This window comes from Ictalurus furcatus, chromosome 26, assembly GCF_023375685.1.
Source record: "Ictalurus furcatus strain D&B chromosome 26, Billie_1.0, whole genome shotgun sequence".
NCBI classification, from domain to species: domain Eukaryota; kingdom Metazoa; phylum Chordata; class Actinopteri; order Siluriformes; family Ictaluridae; genus Ictalurus; species Ictalurus furcatus.
The window spans coordinates 14,392,028-14,410,145 of record NC_071280.1 but is presented as its reverse complement, the minus strand read 5'-3'; the positions used below and the strand labels follow the sequence as shown (position 1 = coordinate 14,410,145).

General features: G+C 39.0%; 1 protein-coding gene across 1 annotated transcript in view; it reads left to right on the top strand.

The window, feature by feature from the left end:
• kcnq5b (potassium voltage-gated channel, KQT-like subfamily, member 5b) overlaps nt 1-18,099 on the top strand; it is a 104,589-nt gene extending 86,490 nt beyond the window's left edge. The window contains exons 9-14 of the mRNA XM_053615883.1: nt 1,070-1,096; nt 4,804-5,024; nt 9,073-9,181; nt 12,196-12,327; nt 13,747-13,873; nt 14,881-18,099. Coding sequence (XP_053471858.1) covers nt 1,070-1,096; nt 4,804-5,024; nt 9,073-9,181; nt 12,196-12,327; nt 13,747-13,873; nt 14,881-15,924 — 1,660 coding nt within the window. The 3' untranslated portion in view covers nt 15,925-18,099. The remainder of the gene's footprint in view (nt 1-1,069; nt 1,097-4,803; nt 5,025-9,072; nt 9,182-12,195; nt 12,328-13,746; nt 13,874-14,880) is intronic.
• The last annotated feature ends 19 nt before the right edge of the window (nt 18,100-18,118 follow it).

The window sequence follows — 18,118 nt, the reverse complement described above, 5'->3', positions numbered from 1 at the left end:
GGTCTCTTAACAGAAAAATAATATTACTAATAATGTGGATCGGCAAGCCCCGTGTAAATTGCTTCATTCATTTTTCATTTCAGAATGAAAATGGGAGAAAACAAGGAAGCACATTAAAATAGATTTTCAAGAAAGAGAAACCCATTCAAATAAATAAAATGTTTTATATATATATATATATATATATATATATATATATATATATATATATATATATTATAAATATTGATTCGATTTTAACTGCTTCGACTTTTTTCACGATACAAAGTTAAATATTCGGTAATCTGTGTGCAGGTTTTCATATGACTACAGGTATGCTATATTATAATCTGCTCTCTGGTTAATCCTGTTATTATAAAAATGGGATCAACATATAATGAATAAAATACATTTTGGGTGAGTCGAGTGTTCTCGAATTGAAGCACCTGGAAAATCTTGCGTTTTTTTAATTTTTTATCCAGGTATTTGTCCTCCATTACCCTCCCCCTCTTGCTGTTTTTCAAAAGCATGTAACGATCCATATTAGCAGTTCATCAGGCGCTAATTGCAATCTTTACTCTACATTTCTTGCATACTAGCTACCCAGTAATTGCTGTCAAGCGTAATGTGAATAGCACAGTAACTATTTGGGAGAAGTACTACACTGTAGATTTGAAGGAATGACGGTTTCTTCACTGTAATATCTCTGAGGTTTTAGGAAATATTTGAGCCTGAAAATACTTAGGCAGCTAATTTACGACACCAGATTGAACGTTCAGAGAAATACAGAAACACGTTGGTTATATGACACACCAAATATAGTCAGTATGAATCACATGACACTCTTTGGCTTGTGCTTTATATCTTTGCTTGCAGTACCTTGGCATCATTGAACGCGTGCATGTCCGCCATAATGACTGGTTGCCTTTCTGTAAACTCTAACGCGCCATTATGTTCTCAATGAATTCAGCTGTTCTTTCTGAAACGTAATATTTCTTCCATTGTCATATCAATACAATGCACAACTGTGGAATATGTCATTTATGTGTTTATTCTTCCTTCACATATTATCCTTCAACTGCTACTAAAGGAAGGACCAAGCGGAGACCTCGACAAAGTTAGTCTCACTTTTTTCTTGCAATTTAATCCATGTGTACTTGATTATATAAAAGAAAAAGGGTCTTATACATCTTAAAGGAGTGGTTTGTCATTTTAGCTCCCTCTGATGCTTATAAGGTTTATAAGACTTGCAGTTACAATGAAAACATTTCACCAGCCTTCAGCCAGACTGATCCCAACCCTTCCGTTGATACGATGGCCGCCTCGTGGGCGCTTTTGAAAGAAAAAGGGCATTGCCGAGCAGCTATCGTATGGCCAGAACTAATTTCTGGGCCAGAAAAATGTCACTAGAAGCCTGAAGTGATGAAACTATTCAGATCTGTTCCACAGTAATATTGTGAATGAAAATATATCATTAATACAGGTGAAGAAACACTATTAAGCATTATGAACTGCACCTTTTAAGTTGTTCAATGAGCCAGTCAGGGATTCATTTGTCATGAAACACACCATGTTTGTAGTCCTCTACTGATTATTTTTGTATCTCTAATTACGTTGCCTAGATGCAGATATGTTGTAAAGCTACATGTGTGTGCATGATGGAAAACTCATCGCAAGGTCTTAATGTTAGGTGTTTGTCACATATCTGTGAAACGTGGTCCATCGGGGACATTGTTTTGAGTTAAAGAGAGAAAATATGGGACCGAGGATGACACTGGCACTACTACAGTACACTACAGTTATTAGGCTAATGGATGCCGCTGTGGAACGGCATAAATTGACATCCTACAGCCAGCAGCATGATTTTCCATCATAATTAGCACATGATTTCTAAGAACCGGAGAGAATAATGGCCTTTGGCCAAACGACAGATATCATAATAGACAGGCCATATCATTTATCCAGAATGGAAAATGATCACAGGTGGTTCGGAGGGATGAATAAACCTGATCGTTTATGTATCCCCCTCTGCGATTTGTGTGAAAATCCATATCAAAGATGTAAACGAGGCACAGGGACGAGGCTCCTTCATCAGGGTAATGTGGCTTCTGAAGCGTTTATTGGTCCTAATGAGTCGCTTGCCTGCTGACTCCCTGGTCATCAAAACCTTATCTATATGTTGTAGTAGTGGAATTAGCTTTGCTTTACTGAAGACCACATGGGTTATTGAAATCAGCCACCCACTGAGAGAAAGTAATTGAACTAACTTGACATTATGCCTGTATCTCTCCCTTGATCCTAGTGAGGGTCTTAGTGATAAGCGCAGACTTCGCAGGAAACTGAGTTCAAGGAGGTACATGTGCCACGCATCGTGTTCTATTAACTTCTGGAGTGCTAGACTGACACATAAGTGCATGGACAACTGGGAAAATTGGGATTTTGATCTGGTTCTTTAGATGCAGTCAGAGAGGAAGTGACATCTGTTTGCTGTGTGCTTATCTCCACAGTCTAGTTCTATAATTTGCATCGGTGGCTCGTCCATAAGGGCAGGTGGGATAGAGCTAAACCATATACCATTTAAAGCCATTTAACAAATGTTAATCTTCATACATTATAAATTCCATTAAGTTACCTATGATTTTTTTTTTAAATGTTTCTATTTGACAGATATACATCAAATACACCTTTCTAGATGCATGACGCAGAATCATGGGGCTCATCTGCCCATATAGCTTGGTATTATTTATTAGTATATTAGTTATTATTGCATCAAAACTTGGCTACAACAACTACAGCAAGTTGTAGAAAAGTACATCAAGCGCTAGCAGAGGCCCATTGGGGCAAGAATCACTCTGCCCCATGTTCACTCTAGTAATGTTTTGTTTATGAGTCAGGGGGAAGGGCAGCAGACGGAACAGTTATTGTTTGTCTCGCACACCGATTAATTGCGATGAGAAACACACCTGCTTTAACAACACAGCTAAACTTTCTTCAGCGCAAAATAAATCGTCTACTACTGTCTTTTTAGTCGATAGTTTTCAGTCGTTTCCGCCGAATAAAACGCACGTGATTAGCACGTTTAATCTATACTATCTAGCTAGCTCTGTTGTTCATGTGTCGCTGGAGTGCAATTATGAGCAATCAGAAAGCATCATAATTGCACCAGTTGCTTGTAACATTATAATGTTTGATTTCAGTAGAGCTGTGATTGAAAAAAGTGTACACATCTGAAAGATCACCGAGCGAAATTTCTTTACAAGTTAAAGAGTGAGGTGGCAGTGTTGTGTCAGAGATGGTTCTTTCAGTTCTCTCGTGGAAAATTGATGTACAATTAGTTTGTTTCAGGTTCATTCAAGTCACCTCAGCTGTCAAGTTCGTATTACGGGGCTACTTAAAAAAAAATCGCTAGTCAAGCATGATAGTCTGTGTGAGGCTATATCGGTGTTTAATGTCTTGCCCCACCCAAATCTATGGGCACAAGCCGCTGCTGTAAACAGATTAAGTTGAAAGAACCTTTGCTTGCAAATGAATATGAAAATTTCCCACTCAGACAATGCATGCTAATGCTCCCAGTGACGATAATTTTCTTATGTGTGCGAGTTAATATAGTGGATTTCTTGTTCACTCTGACTGCATTGATTGTAATTATGCAGTAAGGTGACTTTTATACAGTTACAGTTACATTTATATAGCGCTTTTCTAGGCACTTAAAGCACTTTACATAGTATGAGGGGGTGGGGGGGGGGGCGGTTGTCTCCTCAACCACCACTAGTGTGTAGGATCCACCTGGATGATGCGCCGGCAGCCATAGTGCGCCAGAACGCCCACCACACACCAGCTATTAGTGGAGAGGAGAGGAGAGTGATGTAGCCCATTCAGGGATGGAGATTATTAGGGGGCCATGATAGAGAAGGGCCAATGGGAATTTCGCTACAGAGAGTCAGGACCAGGGTTTAACGTCTCATCCGAAAGACGGTGCTGTTTTTACAGTATGGTGTCCCCGTGACTATACTGGCTCATTAGTCCCCACACAGACCATAGGGTGAGCACCCCCTGCTGGCCTCACTAATACCACGTCCAGCAGCAATCTTAGTTTTCCCCAGGAGGTCTCCCATCCAGGTACTGGCCAAGCTCAACCCTGCTTTATACAAATTAATTTGTTTAAAAAAATTAAAATAAAATAAAAAAGCTGTGACAAATAACCCTGTCTGTCACTTGTCATAATTGTTTCATGAGTTGAGTCATGCAAAAACTTTGTGGTTTGACATGCTAACCTCAGCTGTTGTCAGGGCTGCAAATTACCATAAATGTTGGTGTAGAAGGTTTACCGTAAAAACACTTAACAATCGTGCAATTAGAATTATACAAAAATAAATATTTCTGTATCCTGTGTTTATATGTTTCTCTAAAGCTGCTTTGAGACAATGTCCATTGTTAAAAGCGCTATACAAATAAAATTGAATTGAATAAGCATGTTTAACTGTAAAGGCGGCTGCACCTGCTAGAAGAAAAACAAACAGTAGGTTAAAGCTGAACCCTGAGCAAGAACACACAAATGTTTAAACTCCTTTCAGTCAGAATCTCATATTAATTCAACTTGCACACTTAAGGACTTCAAAAGGAAAATGGCCTCTGGTGGCATGTGATAAGAGAGGATGTGTGTATAGATAGAAGAAATCGAAACTAATGCAATGAGGGGTCAGTGAATGAGTTTGTGTGTGGCTTGGGAGCAACATGACTTCTCCCAGTGTCGTATTATAGCATCTTAAAGTCATGTGCTCTCACGTTCTTGCTCTTGATATCTCTCCGTCTTTTGTCTCTTAGTCAGAAGCTGAGCTTTAAAGATCGTGTAAGGATGGCTAGTCCTCGCGGTCAGAGCATCAAGAGCAGACAGACGTCCGTCACAGACCGGCGTTCCCCGGGCGCCGAGATCAACGCCGACAGCTCGAGTCCAATCAAAGTGCAGAAGAGCTGGAGCTTCAACGACCGCACTCGCTTCAGACCCTCTCTCCGCCTCAAGAGCCAGTCCCGCTCCACCACCGATGGTGAGACCTCACAGTGATGTCAAATTTGTTGCAAGCAGCTGCCACCTATCATATTCTTTCCAAATGACTGACAATAAACTCAGAAGCTTTCTTGCATACTGCAGCTTTAAGATGTAAATCCAGAAGAGAAAGGGCCGCTCACGTGAAAACACGTGGGCTCGGATTTACGAAAGGGTTTGCATTAATAGGGTTGCGTCTTTCAAATGAGTAAATTGTGTCAATTTTTAACTTAATTTTCAACTTAAAAGTGTCAATTACAGGGCAGTATTCATCCAAAAAAATAAGTAAGCTCACCTAAAGTACAAAGACAAATAATTAAGCACTTGTAATGAGAATTTTAAGAACGTTTCATGAGTTTAAAAAAATGGGGGTTTTTTTCAAAGTCAGAAATGATCTTCCATAGAGAGAGGCTTTTTCCGAACTGTATCAGCATTTTTGAAATGCTTAATTATCACTGAAACTCTTTTCTTTTTTTTATTATATGCTAACATGATAAACATTCCTTTTGGTACATTTTCATATTTTCAATTTCTTCTTTATGTTTGAAATATTACCAGGCAATAACGCGGCCCAACTTGAAGCAGATTTAATATTACCATTACTTTCCTACTACAATAAGAGCATGTCATATACTACAGCAGTTTGGAAGCAGTTAGAAATGCAATACCTCACACATTTTATCCATCCATAGTTACAGTTAATGTTACATGTTGTGGAGTGGCCGTGGAACAAGTTAGTTCCTGTTCTCATGTATGATAAAGTGGCTATAAACCAAACAAAACCAAAAAAGGGCAGATCGTTAAAGCTCTAAATCGAAAAGGTGTGCGTCATACCTGACACCTAGATGAACACTTTACAGTTGGTTGTGTGACTGTAAGTCATTCCCTTCGAATGCTATTGAAGTTAGAAACATGTATACCAATGTCGTATGTAACTTTAGAGACGGTCCCTTAATTTGCGCATATCCGCCAATATCGAACGTCCAACGTCAAGCCAACTTTATGCCAGTCCGCTAGGTTCATCTTCTCTTGTGGCTTGTCTGCACAATCCCACCACTACTCACACGACCACCAGGGTTTGGGGCCGGCTCAGAGTAACATGCTACAGTAGTATCGGAAATCCATTGCTCTTCCTGTGAGACCTGGTTGTGAAGACTTGAATTTTAAGACCCGAATTTTTGCAGCCTGGATTTGTGAGGTTGAAAAATAACGTGTTGAAATATTACCTGACGAATAATGAAGATGGTATTTTAACAACTGGATATTTTGGAACCGTATTTTAGGAAGGTGAATACGTGTGCATTGAATTTTGAATGCTGGAATTTTGTTTTCAATCAAAATATACAAACCCAATGAATTGCAGAGGAAACTAATTCAAGCATTGATATTGCTGTGGGGTTTTTTTTCAATTTGTGTCAAATTGCTGGGCAGAAAAATTCAAGCATTACTATTGAGATATGTTTTTATTCAATTTAAGTAATTCAACATGCAATTTTGCCTTGAGGACATTTTGGCACTGTTATACTTCCATAGCACTCCACTTGAGCTTTGAGTCTCAGACCAGTCCCCCAGTCCCCAATCCCTCTGGGTTCAATGTTTTCTTAAAGCGGCACATCCAGGAGTGTGTTTACCCTTATTTAATCAACGCCTTCTGACCAATCAGAATCGCTCATTCAACAGAACTGGGGTATAAAGCTATTTAAAACATGATTCTGGTCACTATTATTCAAACACAACGATTCATTATGCTGATACCAACATGAGCATCTTGATGAACGTGAGGGATTTATATGTAATACATATGACGTTTCACTATCACTAGTGAAGCGCCATGAAACAACTGATGGATAATATTTTTTCGAGCACTGTATCGTCAGGCACAGATGGTCCTCACTCGTCCCCAGAAGTCTCCTGCTGAGCCGGGGTCTGTTCCCCCACTCTGTATCCTTCTCCCTACCCCTTTATCCCTCCTTCTGTGGGCTGAAACCGCAGATCCTGTCTCCCCCTGTGCGTCTTTGGGAATACAGTGGTTTTGTCAAACATCCAAAACTGTACACGCACTTCTCACATGCACATACCCACGCACACGTATTCTAGGCTGCGACCTCTTCCAGCGTTTTGTGCCTCGGCTTTGTACACCCGCTGAAATTTCAATCTCGGGTTCAGCAACCCTGCCTGCGGCAAAACAAACTCACGGCTGTAATGAACACACTGCGTCAGTGTGTATGCTGATTCGCTACAGTCCGATCCAGTTTTCAGTTGTAGATCGTATGAAAAGACAGAATGGAGTGTGCGGTGTGACTGCAGTAATAGGATTTGCTCAGATTACAGGATCTCTCGAAAACATTTTTTCTCGTAAAAACGGCACAATCTAGGATCTGTAACGTATTCTGTTCAGAATTTTTAATTCTTTAAATGACTGAAGGTGCACTTGCATACTTCAACAGTAACATACTATCCAACATCCATACACTAGCATACTAGCAAATGTTCATACTAGTATACTTGTGTACTAGTATACATGCATGTTTGCGTACTTGAACACTAATAAAATGCATACTAGCATTATATTTGAATATTAGCATGCCTGCATACTTGAGCAACATACTAGCAAGCATCTATAAGATATCATATTTACATACTTAAAGACTCGCATGCTGTCACTCTTGTTTACTTCCTTATAGAATAGCAAATGGGTCATACTGGTATATTTTCCTGATTGAACACTAGCATAACAGGAAACATGATTACAAAACCATACTTGCATATCTGAACACTCACAAACATGTGTACACTAACATACTTGCATACTTCAACACTAACATACTAGGAAACATGCATACTGTCATTCTTGCATACTACCACACATACATATTTGTATACTTGCATCCTAACGTGCAGGCTTAACACTGACAAAAAGGCATGTTTAAACACTAGAATACGTGCCTACTAGTATACTGGCATACTAGCATTCTTGTATACTGCAATACAGAATATCCAACATGCTAGCGTATGTGCCGGTTGAAGACTAGCATAATAGGAAATTTGCATACACTAGCATACTTGCATATCTGCATGCCTGCATACTTCGACACTAATATAGTTGCAAACATGCATACACTTGCATACTAGCGTATATGCAGTAGAATACTAGAAAACATTCTTACTTGCATACTTGCAAGCAGGCATACTCGCATTTTTGCATAATAGCATACAGTATGTGAACACCGGCACACAAACCTATAAAAGCACAATAAAAATATACACTACCATACATGCATACTTGCATACTTAAACACTGGCATACTTGCATATTTAAACATACTAGCAAACATGCATACACTAGCACACTACTGTTTATGCAGTCGAATACTAGAAAATATTCTTACTTGCATACTTTAACACTAGCATACTTGAAAGCATGCGCACTCGCATTCTTGCGTAATAGAATACAGTATGCGAACACTGGCACACAACCATATAAAAGCTTAATAAAAATCTACATACACTAGCATGCATGAATACTTAAACACTGGCAAACATGCATACACTAATATACAAACATATATGCAGAAGAATACTAGAAAACAAGCATGCATTCTTGCATAATGGAATATTTGAACACTGGCAAACAACCATATAGTGTCATACATGCATACTAGCATACTTGCATACAGTAGCATACGTGCATAGTAAAATGCTAGCAAACGTTCATACTAGCATACTTCAATACTACGCAGTCTTTGAAGACTTTTTTACTTGTGAAAGGACTGAACATAATGAAAAAGTAATTAATCTTAATTCATTCATTTCAGTCTTTGTTTCTCTCTTGTTGGTACATTGTCTTTTTTTATTTATTTCACTTTATTCATTCAGTGGCTCTTTGATTATTAATAAGTTTATGGTCTAATAGACATTCTCTTTCTTCTTCTCCATTTTAATGTAACAGTAAAGAGAACTCACTGACATTGATGACTAAGTGGAAGATTAACTGTACTTGGCAGCAGGAGAGTGTTGACGTGTGTGTGTGTGTGTGTGTCTCGGAGCAGGTGAGGCTAATATGGCACCAGAGGAGGGCATCGATGAGAAAGGCTGTCACTGTGAGATCTCCGCTGAGGACTTGTTACCAGCAGTGAAGACCGTCATCCGAGCAGTCCGGTAAACCTCAACCCACCATCACGCTGTTACACTCTCACACCACCTTCAGTTAAACCACAATTACAAAGTGAGCATAGAGCTGAGCAGCAGGGGATTGAGGATACAAGAACCCTGTAGTGGGGCTTTGGCAGTTCTAGGATTTAAACTCAATTGTCTGGTCACTAGCACAAACTACCTTTACTCCTACTTCCATGCTTGCACACTAGATTACTAGCCTACTGGCAAACAGGGATTATAGTATAGTTGCATGCGTACTTGCAAACTTGAACACTTGCATACTAACCACTAGCAGCGTACACATTCATTAGACTTGCTTACTTGAGCCATCGAATATTAGCCAACATGCATACTAGCATACTTAAACGCTAGCATATTGCATGTTAGCCTACTAGCATACTTGCAAACATGTGTAGTAGTGTGCTAGTGTATGAAGTGAATGAATGCTAGTCATACTAGCCAACATTGCGCTAGCCATACTGGCATACTTGAGCACTTTCATTTTGGCCTACTAGCACACTTAAATACTATCATACCGGTAAATATGCATACTCAACCATACTAGCATACTTAAACAGTAGCATTCTAACAAATATGCAAGTGTGCAGACATGAGCACTATCATACTAGCCAACATGAATAATAGCCATACTGTATGCATGCTTACTAGCATGCTATCATTATAGGAAACATGTACTAGTGTATCGTCCATACTTCAACACTAACACACTGGCAAGTATGGAACCGTGTATTCTTAAGCACTTGCATCTTGGCCTGCTTGCATACTTGAATACTATCATTATGGCAAACAACCTGAACGCTTACTTTTGCAGCAGCATACCGGCCAATGTGCATATTTGCATGCTTGAATACTATTATACTTGCGCATTGGAATTCTTGATTATATGCAAACTATCATACTATCATACATCCATATTTCCATGCTAGGAAACCTGCATACTTGAAGACTGTCATACTAGCAAATATGCATACTCTGCCATAGTAATACACTGAAACTGTAGCATGTTTGCAAACTTGCATACTTGAACACTATCATATTAGACAACATGAATGCTAGGCATACTATCCAGTACTAACCATACTGCATGCATGCATACTAGCACACCAGCATATCAGCCAACATGCATACTTGAATACTTGTGCACTAGAATGCTTGAATTTTTGCACACTATCATACTAGCATACAGTACATCCGTACGTCCATGCTTAGATTCTTGCTTACTTGAACACTATCATACTAGCTAACGGGTATATTAGCATATTCGCATACCTGCACACTTCTATACTTGGAAGTATACATTCTATGCATGCTACAGGTCTACAGTTATTGACTGCTACACACAGTTTGTCAGCTCTCGTCTACACAGTCAGGTCTCTTGTGACACAGTGCAGATGAAAAATACAATACTGAAAGAATGAGAGCACATTGTAGCATTTTGCTCTGTTATCTTGACTTCAGCGCTCTGCCAGCAGCTATTTCGAATATCTCCTGTATGCATAATTAGCCTCAATTAATATTTGGTGGTCAGCGCCGTGTTCTAATTGTACTCCAGTGTATATTGTGTGCTAAAGTGTTTCTAGCTCTTAAGCCTTGAACTGTGGCTTTAGAAGATGCTGTAGGAGGTGTGTGTGTTTGGGGGTGTTAGAGTAAATAAGAGGAAAACAGAATCTCTGCACAAGGTTTTCTCAGGGTAACAAATTTCAGTTTCTCTGGTTACCGCTGTGTGATGTTTCCTTAAAACAATCACTTTTATCCTTTAAAAAAAAACAAGGCGGGATATTTAGTTTTAACAACAGCCAAATAGTATATCAGGGTTTGTTTTGTCATCACTGCCCCCTAGTGGTTTGAATATGAAAGTACTGTATTATGGCCCTTTTCCTTGTGAAATCTTTCACCTTTACTTTTAATTTTTAAACTTTATTTTCCAGCATTTCTTAGTTTTTTGTTCTTTTGAAAGGCCCAATATTTATTTGTAACAACAGCCGAATATTTATTTTGCCTGTGTTGTTTTTCTCATTGCCCATGGATGCCCGTTTCCACCACAGAGAAAAAATTTATAAAAAAGGTTATTGCGACTTTATTTCTCACAACCGGGGCTTTATATCTCACATTTCTGAGTTTATTTCCCACAATTGCGAGTTTACATCTCACAACTCTGACGTTTTTCTCGCAATTCTGAGATAACCTCGCAATGCTGACATTTTATCTCACAACTGGAAGTTCATATCACACAATTGTGACTTTGTTTCTCGCAATTACGAGTTTACATCTGACAAATATGACTTTTTTTTCTTGCACTTTAGACATCCATTTAACATTTAGTGAGTTACAAAGTTATTTTTTCCTCTAAAAATAGGATATATACAGTACGAACAACACTCATCAGCTAGTCAAGACAAGGAAACCCAGATGCTAGTGCACGCTCGTTACTTGAAGATAGTCACATTTCAGGTACCGCGTCAGTGGATGTCTAAATTGCGAGAAAAAAAGTGAAAATTGTGCGGATTGTTTCTCGCAATCGCGAGTTCAAAGTTAGAATTGTACGATAAAAACTCGTAATTGCAAGAGAAAAAGACGTCTGAGAATTGTGAAAGGTTAACTTTAAAATTGTGAGGGAATAAAAAAGTCAGAATTCCGATATTTAAATTCGCAACTGTGAGAAATAAAGTCGCATTTATCTTTCTTTTTTTTTTTCCTCTGTGACGGAAACAGGCTTCCATACATTACCGCCTCTAATTGTTTGAATATCTAATTGCATGATACCCTGTTTTCTTCTGATTTTTTTCAACTTTACATTTATTTTTAAACCATTCATTCATGTTTTTCTAAAAAAAAAAAAAAAAAAAAAAAAAAAAGCCCAATATTTTGTTTTATATATATATATATTTCCTCTCACGTAGTAATGTTCACAAAGCCTGCGCATTCTCATACACTACTTGTTTATACTCTTGATGTTATAAAATGTTCTCTGTTTAATGGTGTATATTTACATGCAGGATCATGAAGTTCCACGTGGCAAAAAAGAAGTTTAAGGAGACGCTGCGTCCGTATGACGTTAAGGACGTGATCGAGCAATACTCAGCAGGACACCTAGACATGTTGTGCCGGATTAAAAGTTTACAGACGAGGTAAATCACACTTTCGCAGTGAAAGTGCGAAACACACACACACACACACACACTCACACAAACACGACAGGTAGGTTTATTAATATGTTGTCAATTAAAATTTGGTCTGTATTTTAATTGCACGATCACACTGACTTTTCCACAAAACAAATATATGACAATATTCAGAGTTATTGTGTCGTATTGTGATTGTTATTTCGGTTAGGCTTTTCTTTCTATTTTCTGGTATTTTCTTTATACACTAGAATGCATGCATACTTACATACTACCACAGTTGCATACTTCAAGTATACGAGCAGGCATACTTGCATACCTAAATACTAGCATATTTACCAAATGGACTACTAGCATACATGCATACAATCACACTAGCTAATGTGAATACTTATATACTGCATGCATGCATACTAGTATACAAGCATACCTGAGCTCTAACTTACATGCATATTTACGCTAGCATACTAGTATATACTTATAATAAAATTAGTATACGTGCTTGCATACATGCACCAAAATGGCATTTTCGGTTTGTGGCCGAAAGAGAAAAACGATATGCCGCCACGCCCCGCCCCTCAGTGCTCGGCACTCAGATTTCACTCTCGATCTAGCCGACAGTTATCGTCGCATTGCACCGTTACGAGAGCCGCGATTTAAAGAACATTACTTCGACGCGGAGAAAAAGCAGCGTGCAAGGGAAATGATCCAGGCAGAGCTGGAGGTGATGAATGCATCTGCTGAAGGATCGACGCGCAGCACAGAGCAAAGTGTGACAGAGAAATGTACAAGTGATGATGAATTGATTCAATTTTTAAAAAAAGAAGTCTAATATTAATACAATTATACAAAAAAATATTTTAAAATGGGGTTTTTTCGGTTTTTGGGCAAGTGCGTCCTGAATTTTCGGTTTCGGCCCAGAATTTTCCTTTCGCCGCATCACTACACATGCACTCTTGCGTACTTGAACTACTCTAGCATACCTCTAAACTAGTGTACACGCATAAGTCCATATTTGCGTACTTGAAAGATCGCTTTGCTCTTTAGATCTTAATTTCTCTCTTAATGTAAACGTTTATTCTCCATAAGCACCTAGATGTGAAATGTCTACATCATAATAATCTGCTGTAAAAAGCACTGATCAAAACATTATATCGGATTGCTCGGAAATTGCTATTTTTTTTCACTTGGAGGCTGCTACCATGGCAACCCATACATTTATGACAGTGTCTATAAAATTGTTTCCACTCACAAGCAAAAAAAAAAAAAACAAAGCAACCATGATACATATTCAGCATTTGAAGTATATAAATGCTGAATACTATCACACATTTTGCATATGCATTGTTTCGCACTGGATAAAAAGGTTTATCGTGTATCTCTCTGATCTGTAAGAATATTTCAACATGTCACTGTGTGTCTCAGAGTGGACCAGATCCTGGGGAAGGGGCAGGTCCCTGTAGATAAGAAGCTGAGGGAGAAGATGCTGTCTGATGGGGATCTGCTGGAGGACGTCAGCATGTTGGGGAGGGTGTGTAAAGTCGAGAGGCAGGTGAGTGTGCACTGTCGCTAGCAAACATTGCAACCCTAATTAACCTGTGTTTGTTTAATCTTACTATTCTTAACAAGCTTATATCCACATTGGTAAGCAAATGCTGTATAGGATTTTCTTGAGTGCCGTATTGTTTCAAATACGATATAAATATTTATTTATTTATATTTAGCTTATAATTAGAAAATTGCTTGTAATAAATACATCAATCTTTAACAAACAAAGAATTGTAATCACTGGCAAATTTCAGTTATAGGAAAATAATTCTTTACCAAGCAAAAGTTGATTATTTTCCAATGACAGCACACGCCTCTGTTTTAGCCAAAACATGGAGGGACCCATGCTGATATGCACAACCCAGTTCAGTATTAAACACTGATACACTCGTACATTTATAGCTACGGCGTTATCTAGACACACACAGCCCATACATGACAAAACCTGACATGTTTTTTGCCTGAACATTATGGATCACTTAGGAATGTAACCCCGCTTTCTTAAGTAGTTTGTCATCTTAATCTTCGTGTTTTAGATAGAAGATTAGTTGACCTTGTCTGTAGTTCCTGTAATGGAGTGCGGATACTGATCCCAAAAGTCCTTAGAATTCCCTGTTTTATGGAGAGCTAAACAAAGTTCGAATCAAAACATGGTAGGCAAGACAAATTAGACAGAGATGAAAACAAGTACTCAGGCATGCCTCAGGTAGAACTACATGGGTGTTACGTTTCACCGCAACTGCATGTACAGTGGGGGAAATAAGTATTGAACTGTGTCATTCCACTTTATTAGACATACATTTATTTATGGACTTTAATGTTGTGAGTTCTTTATATTTCCAGATTTCTAGAGTTAAAACTGATGTCTGGTGAAAATTTCATGTGAATAGCCTCATTGGAAATATATTGACCTGAAAAAAATGTTGACGTGTTCGATACTTATTTCCCCTACTGTATTTGTTTTTACATCATTTTGTTGGGCGCTTAAGTGTTTCCATGTCTCCTGTCTAGGTACAGTCTATTGAATCCAAGTTGGACTCGTTGCTGGACATCTACCGGCAGGTCCTACAAAAAGGCACCTCCTCGGCTCTCAGCCTGTCCTCTCTGCCCCTGTTTGAGCTGGCACAAACAACAGACTACCCAAGTCCAGTCTTTACCAAGGATCTCTCCTCTCCCTCGCAGTTCAGCCAAATGAGTGGCTCCAACTTCCCCCGGGGCTTCCATGTCATCTTGGCTCCCAATGAGTTCAACTTCAACTTGAACAATTCATCAGGGTCTCCCTCTGTAGATGACAAGCTCAGTTCTGCCTCACCATTTAGCCCATGTCCGCTTCAGCCTCTTGCCACACCCACCACAGATTGCCCACCTGCTTTCATGGCAAACAATGTTCACCCTGGTGGGGTGCATTTTCCCAGACTCGCCAGCCCTCCCCCACCCCCTCTGGCGTCTACACGGTTTCAGCTGCCCCTGTTACCACCTCAGTCAGGCCAAGTGAACAACAGATCAACCCAATCTCAATCCAGTCCTTCTGATCATTTCCCACCCTCCTATTCAAACAGATCCCTGCAGGACTTGGCACCAAGCGTTAGAAATCGGCCCAGCGCCAAAGAGGACACTTCCTGGAGGAGACTTATGAGCCCAGAGATGGGAATGGAGGTGGATCCTCTGGTGGAGCTCTCACCCTCTTCAGTGTCAGATGGAGGAGACCAGGCTGTGGGAAAGTCCTTCTCTGTCCAGGACCTCATTGGGATTCCAGAGGTTGATGGTCACCACAGCCTCTCAGCCAGCAGCAGCCAGGACTCTTTGGCTGCAGAGAGTGAAATGGGAGGAGGTGGCTGGGCCGAGGCTGATCTCTTCATTGCAGATGGAGACCTGGAGAACTCAGTTCAGTCTCGGCCCCCGGGCTTTGGCTTCCTGGCACAGCCTGCTGCAAATTCCAATTTCTCCTCTGAACTTTTGAGGACAGGGACAGCAACGAGGGATGGCCTCAGCCTATCGCCCAAAATGGGTGGTACGCAACCTTTCATTATGCCACACATTCGGCTAAAACAATAAGTCGTGGACATGACGAACTCTCATTAGACTTGATCTTCTTGAAGGACATAACTTGCTTGAAAGCTTTGTCTTATTTTAAAGTATTTTATTTTAGAAGCTGGAAATGGGAGCTTGGAAAGGCAAGCATGGAGTTTGGGGTATTGTTTTTATGTTAGTTTTTTTTTTTTTTTTAATTTGTTTCCGTTTTAGATTTAATTTTATATATTGTTGTTGTTAAGTACTGATTTATTTAAGAAGAGAAAAAAAATTCATACAGTGAACATACATGAGGACTATTCATTGCATGTAGTGTGTTTTTTTTTAAAGCACTGTATTACTGTGTTAGCCTAACGAGGGAAATCCGCAACATAACGAAAAGGCGCTTTCTCACATACTGTATAATTCCTTGCTTAGTTCAGATCAATGAAATTGACACGTTTCCTTTTGGGGACTTTTCCATTTCACGTAACAACAAAAAATACCTTGCATGTGGAGACCGATAGGATTGGATATGTACTTTATATGTAGATCTTTTATTGATTGGCTCTTTCGTGTAAATGAGTCAATTCAGGGTTGAATTGTGTTCTCAAGTCAATCAAACTGCACTAGGATTCACTCACTTGGTCTCAGACTGGCCATTTTGGTCCATACCTAAGTGCGATTGCTGGGTTCACACTTGCCTAAACAAACCACATAGGTAAAAATGCCATAAGTTCAAAATAATTGCATGTCTCCGATTAAAAAAAACTAAAGAAGCTACAGTATTGCTTATGTTGCACATAAGGACCACAGGAACTGATGAAACTGGAAAGGAAGGTTTATAAACAAGTTTGCTTGACAATGTCATGTTATTTTAGATGCTAATTCTTTTTAAAGATATAAAATAAAATCAATGAAGACAAAAGGGAGAAGTATGAGTAGGGCCAGCTCTAGAGGAAGTGTCGGGGAGCCATCAATGCTATGAAACATGAAGAGTTTACATAAGCCAAGTTTGAAAACTCAGGTCGATTGATTTGATTTGGCGATTTTTTTGGGATGTTTACGTGTAATCAAAAGCCAATAAATTACAGGAATAGGTGCGTGACACCCTTTGAGGCAGCAGAAGGAACGGAGACTCACCACTGAGAGGTTTCTCAATAAGAGGCAAGGTGTACAGTATGTTCATCTGATTTTGGATACAGTATAAAGCAAAGGGTTTTTTGTGTTTGTATGATAAAATCTCACAAAAACCTAAACTGGAGAAGATGACAAACCTGCCAAGCTTTACCCAAGCCCAAAGAGTTCAATTAGGTTAGTAGCACAGTGAAGCTACGCCAAGAGATAAAAGCCTAGCGTCAGTGGAAAACGATGACAAAATAAATGCTTCAAGCAAGGTAGAATGAAGGAGCTGTTGACTATTCGTTCGATTCATTCATCCGAGATGCTTCTTGCATGAGCAAATCTGCAGCAGACTCTGATAATACAGGTTAAGCAGAAAGAAGGTAATAAACTCAAAGCAGTGTTGATTTATGAAGGAATCAAATCTCAAAATGCAATGCACATTAATACATTTTAAACAGATGATACTGTTTTGTGCCTCAGTAGTATTTATTCATATTTATTACTATTTATTGTTTATCACTTATCACTTGGCTGCTTTTTCTGATATTTGAATGACCCACACACATATCCTCAATAAGACCATCATGTTAATGACTTGGATCCTCCTCTTTGCCCCCTATGAAAAGAAATCCTAGAACCTCCTCTGAGTATGAGAAGCCTGTTGTAGTAAAATGATAGAAATAACAATGCTACTGTAAAACTAGAAATGGCTCTAACAAATTTCAAATGTTATTTGTTATATTCTAAGAGGAACAGACATTGTTGCATATCCTATAACATGTAGTATGCTATATTTTATATAGTTTTGTCAAGCCAACTTAAAACTTTTTTCCTCAGAAAAATAAATAAATTGTTTTTACATCTTTTTAAATGTTATATTACATTGTGAAGTATTTTATTTTTCTTTAGATGTAATAAGTCCCGGACATATGGAAGGGTACCTTTGCTGTTGAACACTGTACAGTTTTGATTTAAAAAAAATAAATAAATAAGGATAATTCAATTGTGAGGGCGAACGGTGGCTTAGGGGTTAGCATGTACATCATACACCTCCAGGGTTGGGGGTTCAATTCCCACCACAGCGGAGTTTGCATGCTCTCCCCGTGCTGCGGGG